Below are 25,558 nucleotides of genomic sequence, written 5' to 3' on the forward strand. Positions count from 1 at the left end.
GAACTAACTCCACGACTGGGCTAATATCTTGCGTCCCCATCTGATCCTGGGACAAGGCGCCGATAGTAAAGAAGATCTCTAAATTTGAAGTACGCACAAGACTGCGTCTGAAATATGCTGGAATCTGCGGGAATTAACGAAGAGAGGAAGTGCAAAAAGATTGACACTCATACACAATGTGTAAGTAACCTCAGAATATAGAGGTTTACCTTTTAGGGCTACGATCGACTCTTCACGGAACACTTTTTTTGGAGAAATTCAGTAGCGTCAAGGGCGGATTCAATACGCTGCGAAAGCTGGAAGACGTTTTTGGGAAACCGACGCGTCTTTCGTACGGCGAGGAACGTGATTGTGATCCCACTAGTCCTTTTGACAAGTTCGCTTTTGATCACCCGTCGCCGGATTCTGTGAACTCTAGGAAGACTATGCCGGCTGGGATGGTGGGGTCGATTAAGGACCGCGTGCAGTGCTGGGGTGATATTCCTGTGGGGTTTGAGGCTCCAATCTTTGATGCTGCTGAGGCTAGAGTTAAGTACCTTGTGCTTACGAATATCTGGCCTAAGTTTATTAAGGAGCACAGCATTTCGCTTGGTTCGATCGACACTATGAAGCCCGGAATCGAGGTTTAACCGTTTACTGTTTGCGGCATGCGAAATGAGTTCAAGTCGCTTTAAGATTTAGGTCGTTTTGTTAGGCCTAATGTCTTTCTTTTTTGTGTTTTTTTTCTTTCTGGCTTTGAGGTACCCCTATCTTTGCAAGGAGTCTCCTGGGCCACACACATACTAGTTAGTTCTCATGGATACCCACACACTGTGTGTTTCCTATTGATGATGTTTTCAAGTATAATTTTTTTTCAGACTAGAAGAGACCTAGCTTTCTGCCCAGTAGGGCAACAAGCTAGAATGGGATCTGGTAAAAGTCCATCGCTGGCTACGCTTGTGGCACGAAAAAGGAATCAGTTACAGCTTCAATATGGGGTTTGGCTGTAAATGAAATAAACTAAAAAATCATGACCTTTCATAAGTCGTCACTCATTCTTTGCAATTACACTAAGTCTCAAAAGCCTTCACCATACTGGCACTTCGCTCAACTCCCAACCCATACTTCTTAGCCATATACAACACACTCAAGGCAGCATTGCCAAGATGCAAAGGACAATGCAGATCGCGCGCCTTTTGTACAGCCTTCTCTAAACGAGAAGTAGCCTCATCAAGAGTCTCAGAGTCCCCATCCGCACCCTGTCCAAGCCCCTCAATCATTTCCAACCCCTTCGTCATAAATTGCCGACTAGCACCAGCAGCATCACTGACAAGAGTATAAAACTGCTTCAGATCGACCTTAAGATAGCGTGCAAAGGAAATCGCCTCCGCAGCGGCAACCAGGTTAGTTACCTCCATCAGATCCAACACCAGCTGCAACGCCTCCGCCGTCTCCTCCGACTGAGTAGAAGAGACCTTCAGAATCGGCTCAGCAAAGTACTGCCGCACCATAGACGAGTCATCAACGGGTCCATATCCCTGCAACAAAGCCGACAAGTAAACCTGCTCAGCAGTAGAGCAAAGTGGCGTCGGGAATTGACTTTGGCGCGCAGAGGTCGTGATTATCCCCTGATCGGAAACTCAATTAGCCAACCTCAGTCACAAACCCGAACCCACAAGCATCCCTACCACATCCTTAAGAATAATGGTCAAAGCGCTGGCACCCGGATGCCAATCCTCCTCCAACATCCGCTGCAACCGATTCTCATGCATCCAAGTCCAAGCGGGACTAGACTTGATCGCCTCGGATGTCTTCACTGCATCTAAGCCCAGTCGCGCTGCAAAGCCCTGGGCCTCACCAGCACCCAGAATATGAATACCCGCCAGTACTTGGTGCACCATCTTCATATTACTACCTGCGCCAATCCCGCCGGGGACAAGGTACAGCTTCTTAACATCCGACATCTCCTGTAGCAGGAACCGGCCTTTCTCTAATGCGGCATCCGGCGCACCGGCCATAATTGACAGCGTGCCCGCTGCGGCGCGAAGCGCACCACCTGACACGGGTGCGTCAATGAAGGCTATATCGCTTCTACCGACGGAGACAAGCTCTGCAGCGACGGATTGGGCGTATGATGCTGGGACGGTGGAGCAGAGGAGGAGGGTTGCGTTTTGGGGGAGGGCTGGTTGGATTGCATGAGTGAGGTCTTGCTTCCATTTGTACTATTACGATGTTTTGGTTTGCTTACCTCCGACAATGCCACCATCCCCAAAAAGCACACTCTGCACTTGCGGCGCTGAGGCTACCATACAAACATAGAAATCCTTTCCCTTTGCTGACTCCCGCAGGGACGATGCGGGGATTCCGCCCGCAGTCTTGAAGCGCTCTACTGAGGCTGGGAATACGTCGAAGCCGTGTACTGGGTAGCCCTCTTTCACGAGATGTGTGGCCATTCCGAAGCCCATAGCGCCGAGGCCGACGAAGCCGATTGCGGGGGTTGACATTGCTGCTTTTAAAAATTTATCGATGGTATCTTATTGACTAGACTGGTCTCGGGAGAACAGTTCCTGGCGAACTGTCAAATATTGATGTATAAGATAAATTATACGGACTCGGTCGGCGTGGGGGTTTTAATGAGGGGAAGATGTTTGGGGAAATGCAGGATGGTTCGGCGCAAGTCCGAGGGCCGAAGTTGATGGCCTTGCCACGGTCCGATTTTTAGAAGTTGGTGGTTCCTGATTCTAGGCCAGTAGAAGCGAGTCTAGTGAATCTGGTGAGTCTGATTCGTTTGATCAGTCTGGTAGCTCTGGCTGTTCTGTTGGAAGTGATCCTCGGCATGAGTTCGGAAGCTGGCCGATATCCTAGGCCATACATCACTTTTGCACTATTTGAATGGCTAATTAAGGGAGCCGTCGCATTCTTTGATAGAAAATTTGAAATTTCTGTTCAACATCTCCAATAAAATTAACCAGAAACATTGATTTGTCTACTCTCTATGTCAGCGAGCGTAAAAGGTGCAGAAGAGCCCACAGTGTTGCCTCATTCCAAGGTGAGCATCAACAATCAACTCAATTTGCTCAAATTTCTGGACAATTACTGTAAATTAATCTGCTACAAATGAAAGGTATTTCTATCACTCTTTTAGAGCTAACCCCAAAGTGAATTAATTCCCTTGGCCCTGGCGAATAGCTCCAAGTGACGTAGACGCGGAATAACTCCGACACTCGGACGTGTAGCGACTCAACATACGACTCCGACTACATATAACACTACACTCCGGTCTGTATAGAACGTCAAATCCATGAACCCCTCCTTTCACCCGAAACAAGCCTTTCGCTCTCACCCCCCACCCCCACCCCCCACCGAAACCCAAAATGACCCTCCAAGAAAACCGCGCCCTGCGCATCCTAGATCATGCCTCCGAAAACCACTACGGTATCCCGGCAATGTGTTGCTACAATATGGAAGGCATTCTAGCAACCGTCCGCGCCGCAGAAGTTAAACGTTCCGCAGCCATGATCCTCCTCTTCCCCTGGGCGGTCCATTACGCCGACGGACTCCTCGTCCACGCAGCCGCCGAAGCCGCACGCAAAGCCTCCGTGCCGATAACCGTGCACATGGACCACGCGCAAACACCCGAGATAATCCGGTACGCGGCGGACCTGGGTGGGTTCGACAGTATCATGGTTGACATGTCCCACTACGAGAAAGCAGAGAACCTTTCTCTGACGCGCGAGCTGGTGGAGTACTGCCATGCGCGGGGGATCGCGACGGAGGCAGAGCCTGGTCGGATTGAGGGGGGCGAGGATGGCGTTGCTGATACGGCCGATCTGGAGGGATTACTTACGACGCCGGAGGAGAGTAGGGAGTTTGTGGATACGGGGATTGATTGGCTTGCGCCTGCGTTCGGGAATGTTCATGGAGAGTATGGACCGAGAGGTATTCAGTTGGAGTATGAGCGTTTGAGATCGATTAATGAGGCTGTTGGTCGGGAGGTGAGGCTTGTGCTTCATGGGGCGGATCCGTTTACTGAGGAGATCTTTAAGGAGTGTATTGGTTGTGGGGTTAGCAAGATTAATATTAACAAGGTGTTGAATAATGAGTATGTGAGGGTGCAGGCGGAGATGGCTGGGAAAGTACCTTTGACGACGCTCTTGGAGGAGGCGACCAATGCTATGCAGAAGGCTGTGGAGGGATGCATTGATCGGTTGGGATCTGGGGGGAGATACCCGGGAAAGAATTAGGGATTGTATCCCAGGCTTGCCCTAACTGCCTCGCGCAATTGAGTATGGGAAAGCTTACGATCTTGACCCATGGGATATCATTCTCCAATTCAGTCTCTACTAAAATTCCCAAGTTTCCAAACCGGACTAAAACCAGGTGAATGGGATGGCCAATTGATAGTGGAAGCCCCACGCTCAAGCTCATCAATCGCTAGAAGATTTCGATGTGAAGACGCCCCATCTCCCATTAGGGTTAGGGGCATACCTGAATCACGACACATTGTTACTATTCTATCGATTGATAGCACAAGTCGCGCTATACACGAAGCGCTATTAATTGAACTTTATTCCCTCTCCAAGAACAGACATGACCCTCGGCTGGCCATCCCCATCTGACATATTGGTCGTAAGATACAACACCAGGAAGTTGAATACGCGGCTACAACTGTTCACACAGATCTAAATAACCTTTAAAAAAGACTATTAAGTTGCCTGTCCATTCCATCATCCTCGGGCTCCTAGCGGCCATATGCAGCTTGCAGAACGGCGTCGTAGCCGGTACCGACATTACCTGCGGAGGCCAATTCCCCAAAGCAGGTGGCGGCCTTGCTAAACGCACCGATGGCTGCTCAAGCTGGGGCGACAACCCGGCCCAGGTACGCGACAGTTGGGGAAGTGCAAACTTCAGGGGCGTCTGCGACGAGCACGACCGCTGCTACTACACGATTGGCGCCAGTGTCGATGGATGCAACGGCAACTTCTGCGGAGGCCTCAGGAACGCATGCCGTAAAGCGTATTGCAAGAAGATCCTTAGGGTAACAGTTTGCGAGCCTGTGACTTACGAATATTGTTCGCAGATTGCTGAGACGTATTGTGCCGCGGTCAGATTAGTGGCGGATAGGGTTTTCGCGAAAGCGCAAGACCTTCAAACAAGATATGAGACGTATATCACGGAGAATGGTGGAATCACCCCGCCAGTGCTGTGCAGTAATGGAACGCTAGAAGGCGCATTCTGGAAAGAACGCGAGGCTGGCACGAGTGGTTCCCAAATAGGATTACAGTGTTCTTTGCATGAAGCAAACACAGTGTAGGTAGCCTCGAACGGAATACCTGAGGCGGTTAAAGTATCGACGAAGGGGTTGCGGATAGCCTGGACCTCGGCTGAGGTCTTTTAAAAGGCTGTGGTCGGTTTTAATATGGGCTGTGTCTCGATAAATAACACACACCCATTTTTCAATTATCAGCCACGCGAGGAAGAAAAACGTGGAATGCTGTGATCGCTTGGCAGATGGGGCTGGAGATGAATAGGCAGCGGCGAACTGCAGACCAGCACCACCGATCATGGCATTTGGGTAAGCCCTGACAGTCATCGCGGTTACTACGCCATGTGTATTAACTCCACGGCCGCTCAGGACAATTGGGTTAGGTACTAAGGTTGAGGTGTTTCATTTTTGATGTCTTGGGAAGAAGAAATATATGATTTTGTCCTAGATGATGAACGCACGCATGAAAAACGCCAAAACACATTGTATAAATTCAAGTTATTGGATACATGAAGGATGGTCAGAGATAGGGGGAAAAAAAAGAGCGAAAGGGATCATGATCAATATTTGATACGTAATGTAACAATCCACACCGCACCAACATCACATCAGGCGGGCACAAGTCTCAACGACGGAGACCGAGGCCAGCCAGGGGACCGTGAACGAGACCTCCAACAATGGGAAGCCCCCCGGCAAGCTTGCGAAGGGGGCCAGGGGTAGCAGGTTCGCTAGGAGTGGGAATGGCGGTAGGGGCAGCCTTAGAAATGACAGGAACCTGCGAGGAGACAGGGGTTGGGTGGGAGAGACTTGGGGCCTGAGAGATGGCAGGAGCTGGGAAGTTTGCAACTCCGTGGACAAAAGTGGGCTTGGCCACCACGGGGTGGGTAGTCGAGGAGTGCTGAGCGGCCTCAGCGGACTGTTGCTTCTCAGCCAAAGCCTGATGCATAGCATCGATGGCGGAGGGGAAGTCGTCGAATCCATCGTCGCTGTCCTCGATACTAGAAGAGCCGGTTGGGTTGAAAGGGAAGCCGCCAGCGGCCTTTCCGATGCCATTGCTAGGCTGAAGGGTAGCAGGAGCTACGGGAGCGGCGGGCGCGGCGATGGAGCCGATCGCGAAGACCGCTAGGGAGATGTATGAGACGTGCATTTTTGTGTTGTCGCCTTGGTCTTTGGAATAAATGAGGGTAGATGGTCAGAGAAGCAAATGAAGGACTGGCTGGCGATTCGACGAAGGGTTACAGTGACGCTTATGTAGGCGATGCAGGGCTCTGGATGGACTGTTGTGGTTAAATCATTTCCATCTTCCATGCCTCGCGTTCATATAAGGATCAACATCGCTGGGGCAACGACCACATAGCAGGGAGCCTGGGCCTATCGGGTGTTTGTAAAAGGTCCCATGTGCTACGTATGCTCGGCTCCTGTGGAATGATCGCCTAGGGACCTGCGCAGGAAAGAAAAGCTTGTCAGATACTGAAGGGCAAACCCAACGATCGACGTCGCGCAAGCGGGCAAACTTGACGGCTGAAATAGGAGGTAATGTGATATTGTAATATACAAAAAGCGTCTTTCAGATCCTTCCTAATGGAAAGTCAAGAGTACATAATTCTAACAGTCCGGAGCAACAGTCCGGAGCATAATGTGTGATTGGCTTTCCTAAATAGATTGTGGTGAAGTTCTATCATGTTGGGTTGAGGGTCCCCAGAAAGACGTTACTACACTAGGTATAGAATGAAGTCTTCCTTCGGGGAGCTTTCGGATGCCCGAGCACACAAAAAGCGATCAGATGCTGTCTAATTTTGCTTCTAAGGGCGATGAATGTTTGTGAGATGTCCTGGCATGCAGGAGGCATCCCCTGGCAACCCTAACCGCCCCTTGCAGTGCCACTCACCGTCCACGATATGTACGAGCTTACTTTGCATTGAGACTAGATACATGTACTTGTCGTATTGCTACATTGTAGTGACATATTCGCAGGATCGCGTTAGATCTGATCTGCGTCTTTCCATTTGATCATGCATATATTAAAGTGGTCTGTTAGGGTGCATCGAGCATGATCCCGCTACTAGCTCTAGCTTGACATTTTTTCCAATATTCGCAGAGGCTGGCTGGTATAAAAATGCATCTGCCACTCAATTCATTTAATGTTCAGTTCAATAAGTCGTCATTTAGGGACGTAAGGGGCGAATTTACAATATGAGTTCATCTACATTTAATTTTAAAAAGGACCGCAGCAGCAAGATTCTTCTTTTAGCTAGACTCAACGAGAGAGAGAAAGAGAGCGAAGAAAGAATCAAAATCTTTCAAACTAGCAAATCCAGGGTTTATGTACTCGTTAAAATTTATCTCAGAGTAGCTCAGTCAGCCAACAACCATCTATGGGATGGTCCAATATTTCTAATATTAATGACGTGCTTTGCCAATAGACAAAATCCCAGTGGGCATTGTGAGGGACGAGAATTGTATACTTTGATTTTTTTTCTGTTTTTAAAGTGAAATTCCAATACCGAAGACGAGTCCAAAGAACAGTTGAACAAACATGCTGTGATAATCAGTATTTTTGAAAATTTGGAGATGTGTTTATGCAGACGGAGGGTTCAAACCCCCGTTTAGGAAGGAGCTTGATGCCTGAATGCCTTGATGAGCACCGCTTTTCACACCGCTTTTCACAGTGAACTAGAAATGATCTATGTCTTTAATACAGCTTTTAGCACTATGCAAAATTGAGATGTGTGAGTTTGTATGGTATAAAAAGTGGGTTATCATACAACGCCAGTAGAACCACTATACTATGATTATTAGGGCATATGTAATAATTCAGGTGTTTGAACTTTTCTGCCGTTGTAAACGAGGCATCAAGGCATCAAGGTATCAACTCCTTCCTAAACGGGGCTTTGAGCCCTGAGAGCCATCTGCCTGCGTGTGTGTTCCCTTTTTCTTTTGAACGTCATTTTGGAAACAACGCTTAGAACAAAAACCGGTATGCTGAAAGAGCTCTTGGGAAAAAATAGCCGAAGATAAAACCACATCTAATTTTACTGTACATAAACCTTTTAGTGACAGCTACAGTCACACTTTTACCACTTTATTGGTTCTTGTCAACCTTTTTGTGTGGCAGTTGATTGAATCAATTTGCGGATAATTATCCCCTTACACCAATATGATTCGAGGTTCATGCCTAGTTGGGACTGGTCAAACGACGTTGACTCGCATGAATAACTTCGCAAGTGTATTCATTAGATTCACAGTTGAAAACATTCAAACCAACCGAAAATTTCATCAATATCAAGCCATGAAGTATTCCGAGTACATATCAAGTGCAACATACCCCACAACACGGTTACCTGCATGGCCAAGACGCACCTCAAATAGCACCACAAAAGACGCTTATTGTCGACAAAAGTACAAGCTCCGCTCTCATACATTCATAATCATCACGATCGTCATCACGAAGGAAACATCAAGGACTCACAGTGGTGTCACACAACCTTACTCTTCCACAAGACCCACTACTGTAGCCCTAACACCAAACAAACCAATCTTCGGACACCCAATACCCATATCACGATAAACACAAATGTTATCGGTGGTGGTCTCATAGAGTTCAAAATCAAAGCGACGAGCAATGTGGGCCAAAGATAAGTAGATCTCCGCATAGGCGAGACTATGTAAAGTCTTAGCATTCAAAAACGTACGTGGCGCATAGGCACAGCTTACTTCATTCCCAGACACTGTCTGCTTCCCTTGGTAAATGAGACAATAAACCGACTCAGATACTCCCCTTTCTCCGTCGCACGGATCCAACGCTCCGGGTCGAATTTTTCCGGCTGGGGGAAGAGTGTGGGATCCATATGGACGAAGTAGTTCGACTGACTGACCGGGGTCTGCAATGCGCATTTTTCAGCAACTTTCTCTAGAAATGAATAACCAAACCGGAGTATTATAGCCCATGAGCCAATGCAATTTACTCACCCCTGCAGGGATAACCCAATCCTGGTAGAGCATGGGTTCGTTCGGTGAAACACGAGCCAACCGGGCTGTCATGCCATGACTGAGACGCAAACCTTCATTCACGACACCCGTCTAGTGCATAGAAAGACAAAATCAGCAATCTGTGACCGAAGTAAGAACGAGCACAGAAACAATGACCAACCAAATATGGCAATTTCTCCAAATCCACCCACGATGCCTTAGACAGTGGTGTCACCAGCACAGTCTTCAACTCCGCGCGCAGCTTCGTCATAATCTCTTTGTTGTGGATGAGATGAAACATCGCGACAGTAATAGACCTAGCCGTAGTCTCTGTACCAGCGCCAAGCAACAGCGCAGACTCATCTTCTAGCCGTTCAAGCGTTCTCTCATTCTCAGGCAACTCCAAACTCGTCAACGCATCAAATATAGTCAACCTCGCCTCGGTATCAACCTTCCGCCGACCCTGCTTCTGTAGAGTATCATCCGCCTGCTGTCTTAGCCTAGCCTTCACATCAAACAGATCCGCCATCTGGGGCTGCAGCCAGCGTAGTAGGTTAGGCGGCGCATTTCTGAAAACAGAAATAAGGAATGGGAAGAATCGGTTAATGTGAATCATCACCATCAGCCCATTAACCGCGTCGACAAGGTCGTTGCTCTTCGACCCCTTCTCGCCGTCCAGGTAGCCGTAGCTCCAACCGTAGCAGTAGTCGGTAATCACATCTGCAGTCAGCGCGGCGAAGTCTAGTTGCAGGTGGAGCACGTCGCCAGCTTGGTGGGCTTGCTCGAAGCGCGCAATTAGCTTGTTGACTTTATCGTGGATGGATGGACCAAGGTCTACCACCGAGCGCTTGGAGAAGTAATTGCTCAGCAGGCCGCGGCGGAAGCGGTGGTGGTCGTGGGTGATTGTTCCAACGAGGGAGTTGGGCGCGCCGAAGGCTATGGCGTATTTGGGATCTTTGGAGCGTTTGCGCGCGCTGCCGGCGTGGATTTCGTCGTAGTAGTTTGAGTCTTTGATGTGGATTTCTCGTGGATTGATGCGCACGATTGGGCCTGGATGAGGTATCAGTGGCTTGTGCAATTTGGGTTGTAGTCATCCGATCTATGTACTCACCATACTTCTCGTGCATCCGCTCAATCTCCCAGATGTACATACCGCTTCTGATCACATCGTAATAGAACTCGTAGAGAAAGGTCGCAGCAGCGAGTTTTGGACCGGGGAATTTGGACAGCGGATGGAAGTACAGATGGTACACAGTGCGCAAGGCCAGCAGTCCTAACGGCAACGCCAGCACGTACACGTATATTTTCAAGGAATCCATAATAGCCAAACTATCTCACTGATAGCGGGGAAGAGGAGCGAGGGCGGACATGTATTAAATAGAAGGGCGACGACAAGGGTTCGATTTAAAAACAAAAAATACAGAGAGACGACTCACGAAGCCGGTAGTGCGTGGATGCTACATGGTGCATACATATTCATTTACTGAAAAAGAATCATCTCTTTCCTGATTCAACACGCTTTTATAGACAATGCAAGCATTTCTGGATCTTATGACTGCCCAGGGGACCGCTAAGGTGCTTAATGTAGCTACCATTCGTCGAGTACTGTCCGATTTCACCCACCGTGCAGCTGCAGGCGCATCAAAAGCTAGGGTCGGGTCGAGCACAATCCTCTTTGTCCTGAGGCCAGGAACAATGGATCACCCCTGGTTTGAAAGGATTGTGATGTGTTAGGTCGATGCACGGCCGACAACTGGGCGGATACACCCACCCTCCGTGCGCTGGAACGACCCAATGAATCACGGTGGTTGGTGTTGGATTTCATAGCCCACTTCTAGTTGCAGCTGACTAGTAGACGAAACAATTAAATCCAAGAAAAATGTAGGAAATTCAGCCAAAAAAAAAAGCAAGGCAAAATGGACTATCTGGTAATCGAAACCAGGACCTCCCGCACGCTCGCAATAATGCGAAGCGGGCGCACTACCAACTGTGCTAACAGCCCAGTTAAGTAATCACTTAAGTCCGCAGGATGATTTATGAAGGGATTTTCTTGGTGGCTTTTTTAGCATGCTGGTGGTCTTTATGTGGGCGGAACATACAACCGAATGAGCCTAGCCTTTACAGAGGTAGGTATATTAGAATTCACTTAGCAAGTGTTACGAGGGAAACAACATGCTGTTGACCAAGATAGATTTCAGACATAGAGATTTATGTAGTAATATCAGCCATCTCGATTGATACAATACAAAGGTACAGGTTGCGCTATCGTCATGCAGCCGAATGGACTACCAGTGCATTCCTGCAAGAAACAAACGTCCACAATTTACACCTATAGAAACATCCGTGAGATAGTCGGGGAAAAAGTTAAAAAAAAAGAGGAAAAGGAAAAAGGAAATAGAGAAACAGAGGAAAAGCAACTGGAAAGGCATTGGACAGAAAAGAAAATTCCGTGGTACTCCGTTTTTTATCCACAAATCTAGACAGCCAACATCTTCTTGATCTCGGCAATTGCGCGACCTGGGTTCAGGCCCTTGGGGCAAGTCCGTGTGCAGTTGAGAATGGTGTGGCAACGGTAGACGCTCATGCTGTTGTCGAGAGCGGCCTTGCGCTCAGCGGTCTTCTCATCACGGGAATCGGCCAACCAACGGAAGGACTGGAGCAGGATGGCAGGTCCAAGGTACTCCTCGCTGTTCCACCAGTAGGATGGGCAGGAGGTTGAGCAGCAGGCGCACAGAATGCATTCGTAGAGACCGTCGAGCTTCTTGCGATCCTCGGGGGATTGACGGAATTCAAGACCCTAGCAATTGTCAGTTTTTGTATGCCATCTTGGCATGTCAGATGACTCACGTCTTCGGTGGGGGTATCGCGCTGGAGATATGGCTTGATAGACTTGTATTGCTTGTAAAAGTGGGTCATGTCGGGGACCAAGTCCTTGACGACGTAAGTGTGAGGCAAAGGGTAGATGCGGGACTCGGTCTTGGTATCGGTGGGAATGCGGCCTGTACAGACAAAGTATTAGCTTTCATTCAGAAGTTGTCGGATGCTTCGATATTGCGCGTGTGCAGGGCTGGGTGCATACACAAGCAGGCGAGAGTGTTGACACCGTCGATGTTCATGGCGCAAGAACCGCAAATACCCTCACGGCAAGACCTCCGGAAAGTGAGGGTAGGGTCGAGTTCGTTCTTTATCCGGATAAGCGCATCCAGCATCATGGGTCCGGTCTTATTCAGGTCGAGGTCGTAGGACTGCATCTGGGGCTTCTCGCTGGGCTGGTCCGGGTTCCAACGGTAGATCTTGAAGGTCTTCATCTTGGGCTGCTCGGAGGGAGTAGGCTCAACGGTCGCATAGGTGCGAGCGAAGGCAGGACGGAACAACGGCCGCGATGCCGCGAACAATCGCGAAGTGGTACGGAGGGAGGCCATGGCAGGTGATCGGAAATGTGAAAAAACACCGAAGTGAAAAGGAAGGAGAGGATGGAGACGGTGGAGGGAAATGGATTGATGGCAGATAGTCAAAAATAAGAGGGGAGAGTTTTCAACAGTTTGAAGGTAGCGACGGCGAAGTCGAGTTTCACAAACCAACAAAGATCCTCAACGAAATGAAGTCCAAGGAGTCTCTTCGCTAGTAACCTCGGGTTTGACGGGTCGGGTGTGTAGATGCTGACATCAGCGGAGCTTAGCCAATCATCTTGAAGGTGTTTACAAGCCTCGGGCGGACACGGCGTCAACTTGGAGAATCAGGGAATTGTCTACTGCCGAGACTACACTCCGCTATGGTCATGCATGTGCTAATAGTGGTCAATTGGAAATTTCAATCTGATGTGATTGATAAACTATATCGATCTTTCGTCTTATCTACTCCAACCCTCCATTGATGGTTGATTTCCCCATTCAAAAACCCACACAAATTGGTGCCTCAGGCTCCAAGGCCATTCCCGGTCTGGTTGCCGAGACGGGATAACGGCTAGTCCGGTCGACTCACATACCAACTGGAAACTGCTGTGTTTTTGAATTACATTCAACCACTAATGAATCAGCCAACTAACGGCGATTTATCTGGTTTGTTCTGAAGCCACTCATAGTCTCGACTACCCATCAACATCGTCCGAATAGCCTTACGCGGTGGCACAGGCTGTCGGTCCAGCAACCCCGGCATGAGTGGATCAATCGTGCACGTTTCCCCCTTTGAAATGCCCTCATATCACGATTAGAGCGGCTGGGAGAATCCTTCCAGGTTTCCCCCCTCGTCATTGGTCAAATTCAATCGCACAAACTCCTCCGGCAAGACAAGCTCCAACTCGACATGTTTGCCGGTCGTCTCGTTGATCAGATCCACGACCTCTGAAAACGTGATAGTCTGCTGTACGGTGAGCAGCACAATCTCTCGATCGTGTTCACCTTGAATCATCAGTCGCGCACTCGCCTCCGCTAACTCCGACCTCAATGTAAAGGCAACCGGTCCGTTGGAAGGGAGGTGGACAGTCGAGATGCTTGGATACCAGCCCATGAATAGCGGGAAAGCATCTGTGCATAAACCATCACGGATAGAGGTGAAGGTGGATTGTCACGGTCGGGGCTTGGCTTACTGTTTCATCATGTCCTCTGTCATCAGCTGGTCTTTTTTGGACAGCCGCCTTGGAGTCGGAACTATACCCGCCGAATGCGAGATTTGTATACCACACCTACGCCTTTTAGCTGGGATGGCTGCATGGGGAGTTTGGTGACTTGCATATTTCATGTTCATCTTCTTCGCTGCAATTACGAAGTTTTTGTGTTGCTTGCGCCTCTTCACGATGTTGTAGGTGTTAATGCTAACAAAGAAGAGGTTCTCCACGCCTTCTAATGCGGTTTTTAGTGTCTCGGGGTCGTCTGAGCTTGCTACTCGGAATGCGATCCCTCGATCTTCGAACTGCTTGCGAGTTCCCTCTCTTGAGGATGCGGCAGCGTACTCTGATGCCGATATATACGCAGAAAGGTAGGATAGAACCCCTGCACCAAGGTCTCTAGTCGCACCTATGATGAAGTACATGAGTGTCATTGTAAAGAATCTTAGAGATTGAACGTTTTTTTTTTGTCAAGAATCACTGAAACAAGTCAGTGTAGTACATACAATAGATGGAGTTGATTTTTTTTGGCTCTAGAATACTCGATATTCTTGTTCTTCCATACCTGAGGTGTTCACTAGATAACAACTCGATGATCATCCCCAGCTTTGCATTAGAAGTAGCTTGAGTTTTATGTCAGATCGGTAAGCACCAGAATTGATAATTCAACGGCTTGAACTACCCTTTAAACGAGGTTAGGACATGCATTATGACAAATACCAAATTTTCACTTGGCCAGCTTGGGGCCAGGAATTCTAGTGATGACAACACCCAACGCCTCGCACCTTGGTCAGTCCGAGGGACCGTCAACCGATTTTTTTGTTCAGGCCTGAGGCTAAACTGGCCATATCACGAGATTAAAAGCTTAGCCTCGAAATCTGGAAGTCCAGGTCATCTGAGAATTGCATTTCTAAACTGTGGAGATGTCTTTCACGGAAAGGGTAGGAATACCGAGAAAGCTTCGCCTTCCACCATTCTCCCTTTTAACACAATTACACATCCACATATGGAGTATTCGGTTCAGCGAGCTCCACTTTGTGCCGTCTCAACCCAAGAGAGTATAAGCACCGACTGATCATACCACGGAGGCGAGAAGAGAACCCCATTTCATGTCTCACTAAACAACCTAAGCGTCACACTATTCAACGCCTCCAAAGACAAATATGAAATTGCCAACGCCATCCATTTCCCGGAACCAAGCCGCGAGAAAAAAAAAAGGATTTAAGATTATCACGTCTAATCTTGGGTTTTGACGCATTTGAAACGGGGGATTTTCACCAGATGATTCCTTCGGATGCCATCTCCGCGGATTGAGGAGACTGGGGTCCACAAGCTCGTTAGTCGGATAAATGCCCCGAACCGACGCTTGCTTTCAATCTCGGTAGCCTCTGTGTAGCAAATCCTCTCTTTGGAATAGTGCGTAAGGGATAGATCAAATTGTGGGATACCGTCTTGTTTCTCTGTTTGGGGAACGAATTTGATTGAAAAGACAATCAAACTGTCGAGAATCGCCGAGTAAAGCTCGTAACACCGTTTGATCCATTTAGGGAAGTGGATGCGACTTTCACCGTAGCAGGAGATATGGGTGCATCCAGGTCCACTTTGAGGTGCGGGTGTGACGTGCCGGGTAGAAGTGCTTGGCTGGTGGGATCTTGAAGCCATGGTACCGACGACAAAGTGGATATTGAGGTTGAAGGGTTTGATAACTTGACGTGAACTCAGACGAGAAGACATGAGACTGAGGATTCTGATGTGCGCCCATGTCAAACTAGCACACTGTATATATTTAGAGCCCCAGCTATTGATCTTTCAGCTGATTTTCGATCTCGCACTGTCTATGTTCAGACGATCCAACAGTGGCGGTAAGACGTTGGACCTGTCTGCCAACGTCTGTTGATTCAGCAGCGAGTTCTCATAAATGAAAGAAAAAGACACAGTCAATGCTGCGTACGGGAGGTGCAGGTAGGATACCATGATAAGGTCTAGACACGAGAGTAGTCCGGTGTATATATATACAAATTTATATAGAGAGAGAGGTCTGTTAGAAGCAGAAAAGAAAAACGAAAAGAAATGAAAACTAGCTGTCCCTAGACCCGGGCACTACAATCCTCACATCACTCCCATCATCTTGAATGATAACCTCATTCGTAACCCGGATCCCTGGACTACTAGTACCATTCCTCTCCTCCTCATTGCGATTACTCCTCCTGGACCCGCTTGTAACATCCCTCGAAAGAGAGGCATCAGAAGGCATCATCTCATAGTCGTCCTTCCCAATCTTTGACCAACTAATGAGACGCTTGCTATCCCGCTTGCTGGAGCTCGCACCAGTGCCAGTAGTCTTAGAATGGCTGAGACTGGTTATTTTGGTCGAGTGCGAGCGGGTGCGACTGGACGTGTACTCATTTATGCGTGTGAACAGGCCCCCGAAGACTGGTTTCAGCGCTGGCACCGAGAGAGCGATTAGAGTCCCGGCGATCTCGGCGTTCTCAACGCACATCATTGGGTTATAGGCCCAGCTGCCGTCAGGGTCCCATTGGCCCTCTGCTACGAGCCAGATGCGGACGGCGGAGATCATGATGACGCTGTGTGATGTTAATTTCGCGGGGAACTTGGGTGGCTTGGAATTGGAGGGGGAAGCTACTTACAGGACACCGGGGAACATCACGATTGATAGCTTGATTTTTTTTTCTCGGGAGACGTGCAGTCCTCTGATGAGTGCTGCGGGGATCACGAACATCATCAGGTCACAGGCGAGAGATAGACCCGAGTTCACCGAGTACACGAGTCCCCATGAGAGACATGTGTAGGTCTTTGGCTCCGGTTGCCACTCGTAGGGCCACAGCCCTGTGACCGGTTTGCAGTGGAAGATTAAAAGAAAGATCTGGGGTAGGTAGGCGGCGAAAAGGAGCGGCGCGGCGATGATGATGCTCATGTGGAGTTTTGTTGAGCGGGCCGAGAGCCGATAGTAGAAGGCTAGACCGGAGAGCCGACATAGGAATAGAGTTGTTGTGTAAAGAACGTGGGCAGCGAAGTCGAGGATTTCGGTAATGCGGACTGTGGGAAGTGATAGCACATACTGAATGTATTCCATGTGGCGGCCACTTCCTAATTTGATCAGGATGATGGAGAGGACGACAAAGGCAATGTACAGCATCTGCCGTGGGAGCCATTGTTAGATTCTGACTATATTTTTGATCACTATCCACAAGCTATTCTGTGCATGATATCCCATGCACCTTTAGTGCAGTACAGGGCTGGGATGGAAAGTGGATGACCTTACCATTGTCAAGACGGCCAATGCATCGTCCAAACCAATCTTCTTCACAATAAATGCCCGAGCATATAGACGTACAATCATCAAAAGGCCCGTAAAACAGATCAAGAAAATGATTCCCACAATGGCGGACTTATCGCGGGACTCTGCTAAGTATTCGAGTGAAACCCCGCTGGGGATTCTCCCTGCTGCATCTGCAGCAAGGATGTCTTCGGGGATAGTCATTGCAAATTTCAAAGGAGTGGCATTATCGGACATAGGAAAAGTATAGAGGTATAGGTCAAGAAGGCCTCTCACATCATCTCAGGATGTTAGGCAAATCGATACTCCGAACACTTCTCTAAATTCTCTAAATTCTTTTTAATCTCTTGAGGAAAGTGGACACAGCGGGTCTGACTTTCAATAATTTCCAGGGATCCCGACACCCGAGACCAACGGGAATGCCGTACCAAAACCAAACATATGAGCCTTTTGGAACGGACACGGAGTGCAATGTTTGTGGAGAAGTTGGATTTTATCGAAAGAACTACAGACTTAGCTACAATCACCCAAATTCGAGGACCCAAAACCCATTCAATGGCCATGATCTATCACCTGTCAGAATTTCGAGCGGTGAATTAGCCCTAGGTCTGCAGAACTAAATTAAGAGCCCTAAGTCTGGACTAACGCGATCTACTCATTCCACGTGGATGAATAATCGGTCAGCATGCGAGTTGACGCTAAGTGACTTGTATTTCAATACGGGTTTACGGAGCTATCTGGAGATTCTGAGATCTTATAGGCCCCGTCGCTAATATATAACATCCTCCGTCAATGAAAACATGCCGTGTGTGGTACAATGCCCGAGCCAAGCCGAACTAGTCGTACGATCTTTCACACCGAAGTGGCCGTCGCGCAAGGTAGCCCATCAGAATGCTCACAAAAGTGGATAATGATCGATCGAACGGAGCGCAGCTCGGTTCCGGTGGCACTCGATGGGGTCCGGCAGATTCTTCGGATCTAGTTATTTGTGCGGTTATACGCAGGTGTTGATCCCAAAGATCTTCCGCGCTTGAATATAGATGAAGTAATGCCAAAAGTACATTTATTGAATGGTACCTTTCAACCAGTTGTGAATCTTTTTCACGAAGATTTTCTACTGAACAAACGCCACTAGTTCCAATGGTTTGGCTGAGAGAGTGGACTGAGATTAGACCAAATTGGGAAGTGGTCTAACGGAGTACCAAAGAAGGAGACTAAGTGTATAGATTGAAAAATATGAAAAATGTCTTGGGAATGCCGGGTTGTCGGGTCCCGTTAGTCACTCACCGAAGGGCTAGTATATTCTTGTCGGAGGTACGGAGTATAACTGCACGAATGCCCCCCCCCCCCTCCCCGAAAAAAATTGGAGTTTCTGCCACATGGAATTTTGGCGGGGGTTTTCAATCTAGTATCAATCATGGCACCTTTAATCCAGACCTTGGTAAGCGGTCTCGCCTTGGTGAACTCCGTTGTTGCTCAAGAGTCCGACTGCTTGGTCGACTCCCAGATCCTCACCGATCCCTACCTCTATGACTTCCCTCGTCTGGGCGGTGATGGTGCTGCCCAGTTCCCCATGCGTACCTGTCACGGCTTTCAGCTGGAGGAGGCCACGGTCGATGAAATCCAGGCCGAGCTAACGGTTGGCAATTTCACTAGCGTTCAGCTGCTGGAGTGCTACATGGACCGTGTCTACCAGACCCAGCCTTACTTGAAGTGTGTGAACGTGCAACCTCTGTCATAGAATAATTAATTAACCACCTAGCTAGTGCCATTCTGCAAGTGAACCCAGATGCTTTCTCCATTGCCGAGCAGCTCGATGATGAGCGGACTTCAGGCATCGTCCGTGGTCCTCTTCACGGTATCCCCTTCATTGTCAAGGACAACATCGCCACTAAGGATCGTCTGGAGACCACTGCCGGCAGCTGGGCTCTGCTCGGCAATGTCGTGCCCCGTGACTCTCACGTCGTCCACGGTATGCGTAAGGCTGGTGCTCTGCTTCTTGGGAAGGCTGCTCTGAGCGAATGGGCCGACATGCGCTCCAACAACTACTCCGAAGGCTTCAGCGCCCGTGGTGGCCAGTGCCGCAGTGCTTACAACTTCACCGTAAACCCCGGTGGTAGCAGCACTGGCTCTGGTGTTGCTGTCAGCGCCAACCTGGTACCTATTGCTCTTGGAACCGAGACCGATGGCTCTGTCATCAACCCTGCTCAGCGCAACTCCATTGTTGGCATCAAGCCTACTGTCGGTCTGACCTCCCGTGCTGGTGTCATCCCAGAGTCCACCCACCAGGACACCGTCGGCACCTTTGGTAAGACCGTCCGTGATGCCGTCTACGCCCTCGATGCCATCTACGGCATTGACCCTCGCGACAACTACACCTCCGCCCAAGAGGGTCTCACCCCCGTCGGTGGATACGCCCAGTTTCTGACTAATCAGACCGCTCTCAAGGGCGCCGTCTTCGGTATCCCCTGGGAGTCCTTCTGGGCCCTTGGCGACGCCGACCAAATCGCCCAGCTCCTCGAGCTGGTTGAGCTGATCGAGTCTGCCGGCGCCACCGTCATCAACGGCACTGAGCTGCCTCACTACAAGGAGATTGTTTCGCCCGACGGCTGGAACTGGGATTACGGTACTACCCGCGGCTACCCTAATGAGTCCTCGTACTCCTACATCAAGGTCGACTTCTACAACAACCTGCGCGACTATCTGTCCGAGGTGGAAAACACCAACGTTCGCTCCGTCGAGGACCTCGTCCAGTACAACATTGACAACTACGGCTCCGAAGGTGGTCTTCCCGGTATCCACCCCGCCTTCGGTTCTGGCCAGGACGGTCTCATCGCTTCCCTCGAGAGCAAGGGTGTCATGGATGAGACTTACTTCCAGGCTTTGGAATTCTGCCGTCGCACTACCCGTGAAGAGGGTATCGATGCTGCTTTAAAGCAGGGCAATGTCACTCTCGACGGTCTCCTTATTCCCCCCGATGTCGCTCAGAGCGTTGAGATCGCCGCCCAGGCTGGATACCCTGTCATCACTCTGCCTGGTGGCGTCAGCGATGTCTCAGGCATGCCCTTTGGCCTTGCTCTCGTGAACACAGCTTTCTCCGAGGCCACCTTGATTAAGTACGCCAGTGCCATTGAGGACCTAAAGAAGAACCAAGGCGCTAAGTGGGACCGTCCTCTTCCTGAGTGGCGTGGTTACCTGGAGCGTCCTCTGCCCGTCGCCTTCTAGGAAACGTTGGGGGTGGATTCTCTTTGGAGGTGGTAATCGCTGAACAGAGGGGGGGTTTTTTTTTGGTTGGATAATGCACATCGTCACATAGACTTTTGAGTACAAATTTAATATATGTAATTCTAGAATTTTATCTAGGGAGTACGGAGTGCTCCTTTCCATTTTCCTATCATCTTTAGATGAAACCAGTCTACCAAATTTGGTCACATGAGGCTTCTCCATCCAATCCCCGAAACAATTCGAACAACAGGACATGTGGATCTTATCTGACAGCTCCGATGGGTAATATATTCAAATTCAGGGTGGGTGATCTTCCAACATTTGCCATTTAGGATATGATTCTCATTGATGCGATAACCACGGAATCCCCATTGAAGATCGACAAAGGAATGTCCCCCATATTAGCCAAGACGGAGAAATTCTCCGCATATTTCATCACTTCATCCTCATGCCTCAACACAGGATTAAGAGAGAAATCCGAACCCCCCAACATTGACCATGAACGTTCTGCCAAAAGGGAGAGATGATCAAATTAGACCCTCGGAGACCATTCTCATCCGAGTAAAGAGTCCGGCCAAAAAAAAACTAACAAGCTTACTCCATGCAGTTACAAATGTGGGGAACATCCGAGAAGTGAAACATCCTCATGCACCGGTCCCAATTCTCCAGTGCCGGTTTGATTTGCGACCGGGATCATTCGATTGGAACTCCTGAAATTGCTAAGCTTGCATTACGCCACTGAGGACCTTGTACACGAATATGCAGAGACACGAATTATGCCATTGGTACACGATCATTTCACGTGGCACGTGTCGGGTCAGCTGTTTTTCCGGATCCTTTTCATCCTTCCCAACATGGCCGGGCTATTTTTATTCGCCAAATTGTGGATTAAGCGCAACCTTAACATATTGTCAAGCTTGGCTTCCACGTTTTTTGATACTGGAGCCAAGATGCCTAGAGCTACCAAGGTTCAGTCATTATCCACTGGGTCATTGTTGGCGTACCAAGACGGAGATTACCATGGGTGGAGAGAATTGATTGTCAACCATCCTTAGGTCTTGGCCCGGATTCGCTCGGAATGCTGGCTGAATTGGGTTGCTTGTTCATCCTATATAAGATCAGGTCAACCGCGCTCCAAAATGTCTACAGCTTCTCATTCCAACCATTACATTCTTTTAAACTCCCAGCTACAACTATCATCATGAAGATCGCAGCCATCTTTGCAGCACTCGCAGTGCGGGCCGCTGCCGCCGGTGTCACCGGTGCCGCAGAAGGTTTCGCCAAGGGCGTCACTGGTGGTGGCTCTGCCGCCCCTGTCTTCCCCAACACCAATGCCGAGCTGGTCTCGTACCTTGGTGACTCTTCTCCTCGTGTTATCGTCTTGACCAAGACTTTCGACTTCACTGGCAGTGAGGGAACCACCACCAGCACCGGCTGCGCCCCTTGGGGAACTGGTGCTGGTTGCCAGGTTGCTATCAACCAGGACAACTGGTGCAAGAACTACGAGCCGAACGCTCCCACTACTCCTGTCCAATAGTATGTTCAAACTCCAAGCCCAAACTCCATTGTTCCAAGCAATTCGAGAAGGCAGAACTGACCAACCGCTCCTAGCGACAACGCTGGTACCCTTGGCATAATCGTCCAGTCCAACAAGTCCATTGTCGGTCAGGGCAGCACCGGTGCCATCAAGGGCAAGGGTCTCCGAATCGTCAGCGGTGCGAACAACGTCATCATCCAGTAAGATCCTTTCACCTGCTTCAAAGCCGCACCAAAGCAAAACATTGAAACTAACCCTTCCACCCAGGAACATTGCCATCACCGACATCAACGCCAAGTACGTCTGGGGCGGTGATGCCATCACCATCAACGACTCCGACCTGGTCTGGATTGACCACGTCACCACTGCCCGCATCTCTCGCCAGCACATCGTTCTCGGCACTCTGGCCTCCAAGCGTGTCACCATCTCCAACAGCTTCCTCGACGGTTCCGGCAGTTACTCCGCTACCTGTGACGGTCACCACTACTGGGGCTTCTACTTCGATGGATCCAATGATCTCATTACCTTGAAGGGCAACTACATCGCCCACACCAGTGGACGTGCCCCCAAGGTCCAGGGAAACACTCTTTTGCACGCTGTAAGTTGGATTTTGCTCTTTCCTTGCCCCCTTTTGGGGGTTGATGCTTTTCTGGTGTGGATAAGTCTCTACTGGAAATATTGCTAACACATCCCCCCCCCCCCTTCAGGTCAACAACTACTGGCAGGACAACACTGGCCACGCCTTCGAGATCGGCGCCGGTGCCTACGTCCTCGCTGAGGGTAACGTGTTCCAGAACGTCGTCGCATCTACCCAGACTCCCATTGTTGGACAGTTGTTCTCCTCCCCCGATGTCAACACCAACGCTGTCTGCAGCTCTCACCTCGGACGTGTCTGCGAGGTCAACGGATTCGGATCTTCCGGAAACTTCGGTGGCCGCGCTGATACTGGATTCCTTTCCAACTTTGCCGGCAAGAACATTGCCTCTGCTACCCCTTACACTTCTGTTGTTGCCAGTGTCACTGCCCACGCTGGCCAGGGTAAGCTTTAAGCTGGACCTGTTGTGATCTAATCCGAGGAAGAAGAGGGGATGATATCCCTTCTGTGGAAGGGGTTGACTCTGGATGGAAGTTGTAATTTTAGAATCGTCTGTCATTTAAATAATAGGTTTCCTATGTGATATACTAGCTTAATTGTTTAGGAAATCAAGAGCTTGATTTATTGACAAGAAAGAGTGAAAAGACCAGAACTAGTTACAGTTGACCAGAAGCACGACTTGCGCGCGCAAGGCACTAGAACTGCTAATGATAGTCATGTGCGTATGTCGCGAGCAATCAGCCAGAGGCGGTTGAGGATATGGTTCTAATCAGTTGATGATGAAAATTCCCGGCCCAGCGAGAGTGGCGTTTGCCACACTGTATGCATTTGTAAATGGTCCCTTGGTTGTGGTTACCGCAGCGATGGTCAACCCGTTCAATTGATATGCCTCATAAGGAAATAGAGCTTCTGCAACGATCGTTTTGGTATCCTTGGAGATAATCCGGAGAGGCTCCACGATCGGCAAATTCTGCTGGTTGATAAAGGTGAGCCACAGCGTCTCTTGATCAATCCAGTCGTGAGCGTCGAAGGAAACCTTGATGTTTCTGGTCCCCGCAGTAGTCGGGGCTGTGCTGACGTTGAGAGTGGCAAAGGTTTTGAGTGGAATGGAGCCAATGTTGGGGCAAGTGCCAGGCACGACGAAGCTCTGAATGGCAGTGAAGGCGAAGTTGAGATCGCTGGTCGTCAAGAAGGGCAGTTCACTAGGGACCTTGCCCTGCATGACGCGAAACCATCCCTGCTGTTCTCCCTCCTGGCCAATGACGGAGGAAACCTCGCGTGTCAGAGCGAAGTCACCACCGAGAGCAAATCTCTCCACAACGTCCTGCAGAGTACCCAAAACCACATCTGTGAAGGTGGTGGCGAGTACAAGGGCCGAGTCAAAGTCATTGATGGGGAAGGTATATTGGCAAGGCTCGATGGGGTCAATGCCAACATGGGCCAAGGCGTTGTTGGCGTCAAGGGCATGGAGCTCTTCTTGCTGTGTCCAATTAGTCACTATCATCAAGCGATATTCGATAGAAATATCATCTCTTACAGCCAGGATCGCCCGCAAGCCGTTCAAAACAAAGTCATAATCCCCTTCATCAGTGAAGCGATAGCCTAAAGCCTTGTCGGTGATGTTTGTGATCAGTTGATGAAAAAAGGCAATTTCAAAGAGTTCGTTGAATGCGATTAGCTTGAGATTCATGATTCCTCCTTCACTGATCCCGATTGGAGGAGGACCATTTGGCAGAGTTCCATAGGAGTTCAACTCAATTGTCTCCAGCTCACTGGGGCTTGGATTAGGCATTCCATCCGGAAGAGGGTGAGTCGACACGTTCGGAAACGGAGCGGCAACAGCCAAGTAGATCACGCCCAGAAGGGCGACAATGTGGAAGCGCATATTGATGTTTAAAAAAGGGATTGGCAATGAGAGACACAAGTATCAATGGGGTAGGATGATATATGAAAAAGTAGAAAATGAAGTTAGGAAGTTGGGGGAAGTCGAGGAAAGTTAAAGCGAGTGGCAATCAACAGGAAGGAACAGCCAGGGACGGCGCTCATACATTTACACATCCATTACGTGTAGATACAGGTAGTTCTGGATGTTTGATGTGAACCTGCCATTCTGCACACTGTCAAGTAAATCCCACTCTTCGGTTCTCCCTGTTGATGCGCGTGGACAAATTACCGGGTTCGAAGGATCGATGTCAAAACACGCCCTGGACTGTTGTCTCTGGTCTCCCTCGTATGAAACAGAACACGCATAATCAGTTCAATGGGAAGGGCAAAAATGCGCGTAGACTAGGAGAGATTGAAGATGGTCTAAAACCAGTAGACCCTCATATTAAGGATGATACCAGACAGATGACACGAACCAATTGCGACCAACTTCCGTTAGGCGAGGAAATTCAAAAGAGATGTTCAAACTCAATGAGATCCAAAAAAATCCGCGACTGAAAATCTTTGTCAAAGAGATCATTGATCCGCTATATATGCCATACCATGTAACTACCGCCATCTAGTCGGCTGGAATCGAGGGACATTCAGAGAAGCGGTGACAAAGTCATTTGTAAGTAAGGAGCAAAAAGATCATAGTCTGGCGACAACCGACACAAAAGTTTGGCCCGTGGACATCTTTTCATAACGGCACAATCAAGCTAATCAAGCTTATTCCCTGTGATCCAGCGACTCCTTCTCCGTGATTTCAATCTCCTTTTCGACCTGCTCGAGATCAATATTCACTACCTGGGCATCATCGCTATCGACAATCTTAGCCAATTCCTCAAGAGTAGAACACCGAATCTCAATGTAAAAAAGAAATTGACGAAGCAAAGCTCGATGAAGATCCAAATCGTATAGATCAGCGACAGGTTCCAGTGGCGAGGAAGGCTCTCCTATGCCATTGGGTTGGACAGCCCGAGGCCCACAAATCCAAAAATCCGGAGGGGCCACAGTGCATATAATTGACATTTCTCTGTTTTGATCAGCTGTTTCGTCGATGGGTCTGTTTTGTTCAAGGCTTCGAGTTCGTGTTTAGCGTTTTCTGGGTTCCAAACAGGGTCGGACTCCAAATAACACGCCATGTGCCGAATTCAGTAATC

The 25,558-nt window shown here is 49.2% G+C and overlaps 11 protein-coding genes and 1 non-coding gene across 12 annotated transcripts; 5 read left to right on the plus strand and 7 right to left on the minus strand.

Annotated features, from left to right (window-relative positions):
• Nucleotides 1–176: 176 nt before the first annotated feature.
• On the plus strand, nt 177–629 carry Pdw03_7852 (Regulator of G protein signaling superfamily; the record flags this gene model as incomplete). Its single annotated transcript, XM_066101780.1, has 2 exons — nt 177–180; nt 304–629. 2 exons carry the CDS (start codon nt 177–179, stop codon nt 627–629), a joined length of 330 nt encoding a protein of 109 aa, XP_065956863.1.
• A 420-nt stretch (nt 630–1,049) lies between these two features.
• On the minus strand, nt 1,050–2,483 carry Pdw03_7853 (Oxidoreductase; the record flags this gene model as incomplete). The annotated part of the gene is made up of 3 exons (XM_014677511.1): nt 1,050–1,607; nt 1,668–2,161; nt 2,228–2,483. The coding sequence occupies 3 exons, from the start codon at nt 2,481–2,483 to the stop codon at nt 1,050–1,052; spliced, it is 1,308 nt and encodes a 435-aa protein (XP_014532997.1).
• Nucleotides 2,484–3,353: 870 nt separating this feature from the next.
• On the plus strand, nt 3,354–4,223 carry Pdw03_7854 (Ketose-bisphosphate aldolase, class-II; the record flags this gene model as incomplete). Its single annotated transcript, XM_014677512.1, has 1 exon — nt 3,354–4,223. The coding sequence occupies one exon, from the start codon at nt 3,354–3,356 to the stop codon at nt 4,221–4,223; it is 870 nt and encodes a 289-aa protein (XP_014532998.1).
• Nucleotides 4,224–4,569: 346 nt separating this feature from the next.
• On the plus strand, nt 4,570–5,293 carry Pdw03_7855 (uncharacterized protein; the record flags this gene model as incomplete). Its single annotated transcript, XM_066101781.1, has 2 exons — nt 4,570–4,608; nt 4,682–5,293. The coding sequence occupies 2 exons, from the start codon at nt 4,570–4,572 to the stop codon at nt 5,291–5,293; spliced, it is 651 nt and encodes a 216-aa protein (XP_065956864.1).
• A 577-nt stretch (nt 5,294–5,870) lies between these two features.
• Nucleotides 5,871–6,392, minus strand: Pdw03_7856 (uncharacterized protein; the record flags this gene model as incomplete). The annotated part of the gene is made up of 1 exon (XM_014677513.1): nt 5,871–6,392. One exon carries the CDS (start codon nt 6,390–6,392, stop codon nt 5,871–5,873), a length of 522 nt encoding a protein of 173 aa, XP_014532999.1.
• Nucleotides 6,393–8,731: 2,339 nt separating this feature from the next.
• On the minus strand, nt 8,732–10,533 carry Pdw03_7857 (Benzoate 4-monooxygenase cytochrome P450; the record flags this gene model as incomplete). Its single annotated transcript, XM_014677514.1, has 5 exons — nt 8,732–8,906; nt 8,960–9,126; nt 9,215–9,325; nt 9,396–10,264; nt 10,326–10,533. The coding sequence occupies 5 exons, from the start codon at nt 10,531–10,533 to the stop codon at nt 8,732–8,734; spliced, it is 1,530 nt and encodes a 509-aa protein (XP_014533000.1).
• A 598-nt stretch (nt 10,534–11,131) lies between these two features.
• Nucleotides 11,132–11,216, minus strand: Pdw03_tRNA115. The gene has a single exon. It is a non-coding gene; the product is annotated as a tRNA-Ala (tRNA).
• A 474-nt stretch (nt 11,217–11,690) lies between these two features.
• On the minus strand, nt 11,691–12,636 carry Pdw03_7858 (Iron-sulfur protein subunit of succinate dehydrogenase Sdh2, putative; the record flags this gene model as incomplete). The annotated part of the gene is made up of 3 exons (XM_014677515.1): nt 11,691–12,011; nt 12,062–12,213; nt 12,294–12,636. The coding sequence occupies 3 exons, from the start codon at nt 12,634–12,636 to the stop codon at nt 11,691–11,693; spliced, it is 816 nt and encodes a 271-aa protein (XP_014533001.1).
• Nucleotides 12,637–15,894: 3,258 nt separating this feature from the next.
• Pdw03_7859 (integral membrane protein pth11) lies at nt 15,895–17,319 on the minus strand (the record flags this gene model as incomplete). The annotated part of the gene is made up of 3 exons (XM_014677517.2): nt 15,895–16,402; nt 16,466–16,974; nt 17,101–17,319. 3 exons carry the CDS (start codon nt 17,317–17,319, stop codon nt 15,895–15,897), a joined length of 1,236 nt encoding a protein of 411 aa, XP_014533003.2.
• Nucleotides 17,320–18,532: 1,213 nt separating this feature from the next.
• Nucleotides 18,533–20,340, plus strand: Pdw03_7860 (Amidase family protein; the record flags this gene model as incomplete). The annotated part of the gene is made up of 3 exons (XM_066101782.1): nt 18,533–18,556; nt 18,623–18,828; nt 18,882–20,340. 3 exons carry the CDS (start codon nt 18,533–18,535, stop codon nt 20,338–20,340), a joined length of 1,689 nt encoding a protein of 562 aa, XP_065956865.1.
• A 1,201-nt stretch (nt 20,341–21,541) lies between these two features.
• Nucleotides 21,542–22,926, plus strand: Pdw03_7861 (Pectin lyase, putative; the record flags this gene model as incomplete). Its single annotated transcript, XM_014677519.1, has 4 exons — nt 21,542–21,876; nt 21,952–22,077; nt 22,145–22,475; nt 22,585–22,926. The coding sequence occupies 4 exons, from the start codon at nt 21,542–21,544 to the stop codon at nt 22,924–22,926; spliced, it is 1,134 nt and encodes a 377-aa protein (XP_014533005.1).
• A 315-nt stretch (nt 22,927–23,241) lies between these two features.
• On the minus strand, nt 23,242–24,357 carry Pdw03_7862 (Sexual development protein (LsdA), putative; the record flags this gene model as incomplete). The annotated part of the gene is made up of 2 exons (XM_014677520.1): nt 23,242–23,952; nt 24,010–24,357. 2 exons carry the CDS (start codon nt 24,355–24,357, stop codon nt 23,242–23,244), a joined length of 1,059 nt encoding a protein of 352 aa, XP_014533006.1.
• Between the last annotated feature and the right edge of the window lie 1,201 nt (nt 24,358–25,558).

Source organism: Penicillium digitatum, chromosome 3 (assembly GCF_016767815.1).
Source record: "Penicillium digitatum chromosome 3, complete sequence".
NCBI lineage: Eukaryota > Fungi > Ascomycota > Eurotiomycetes > Eurotiales > Aspergillaceae > Penicillium > Penicillium digitatum.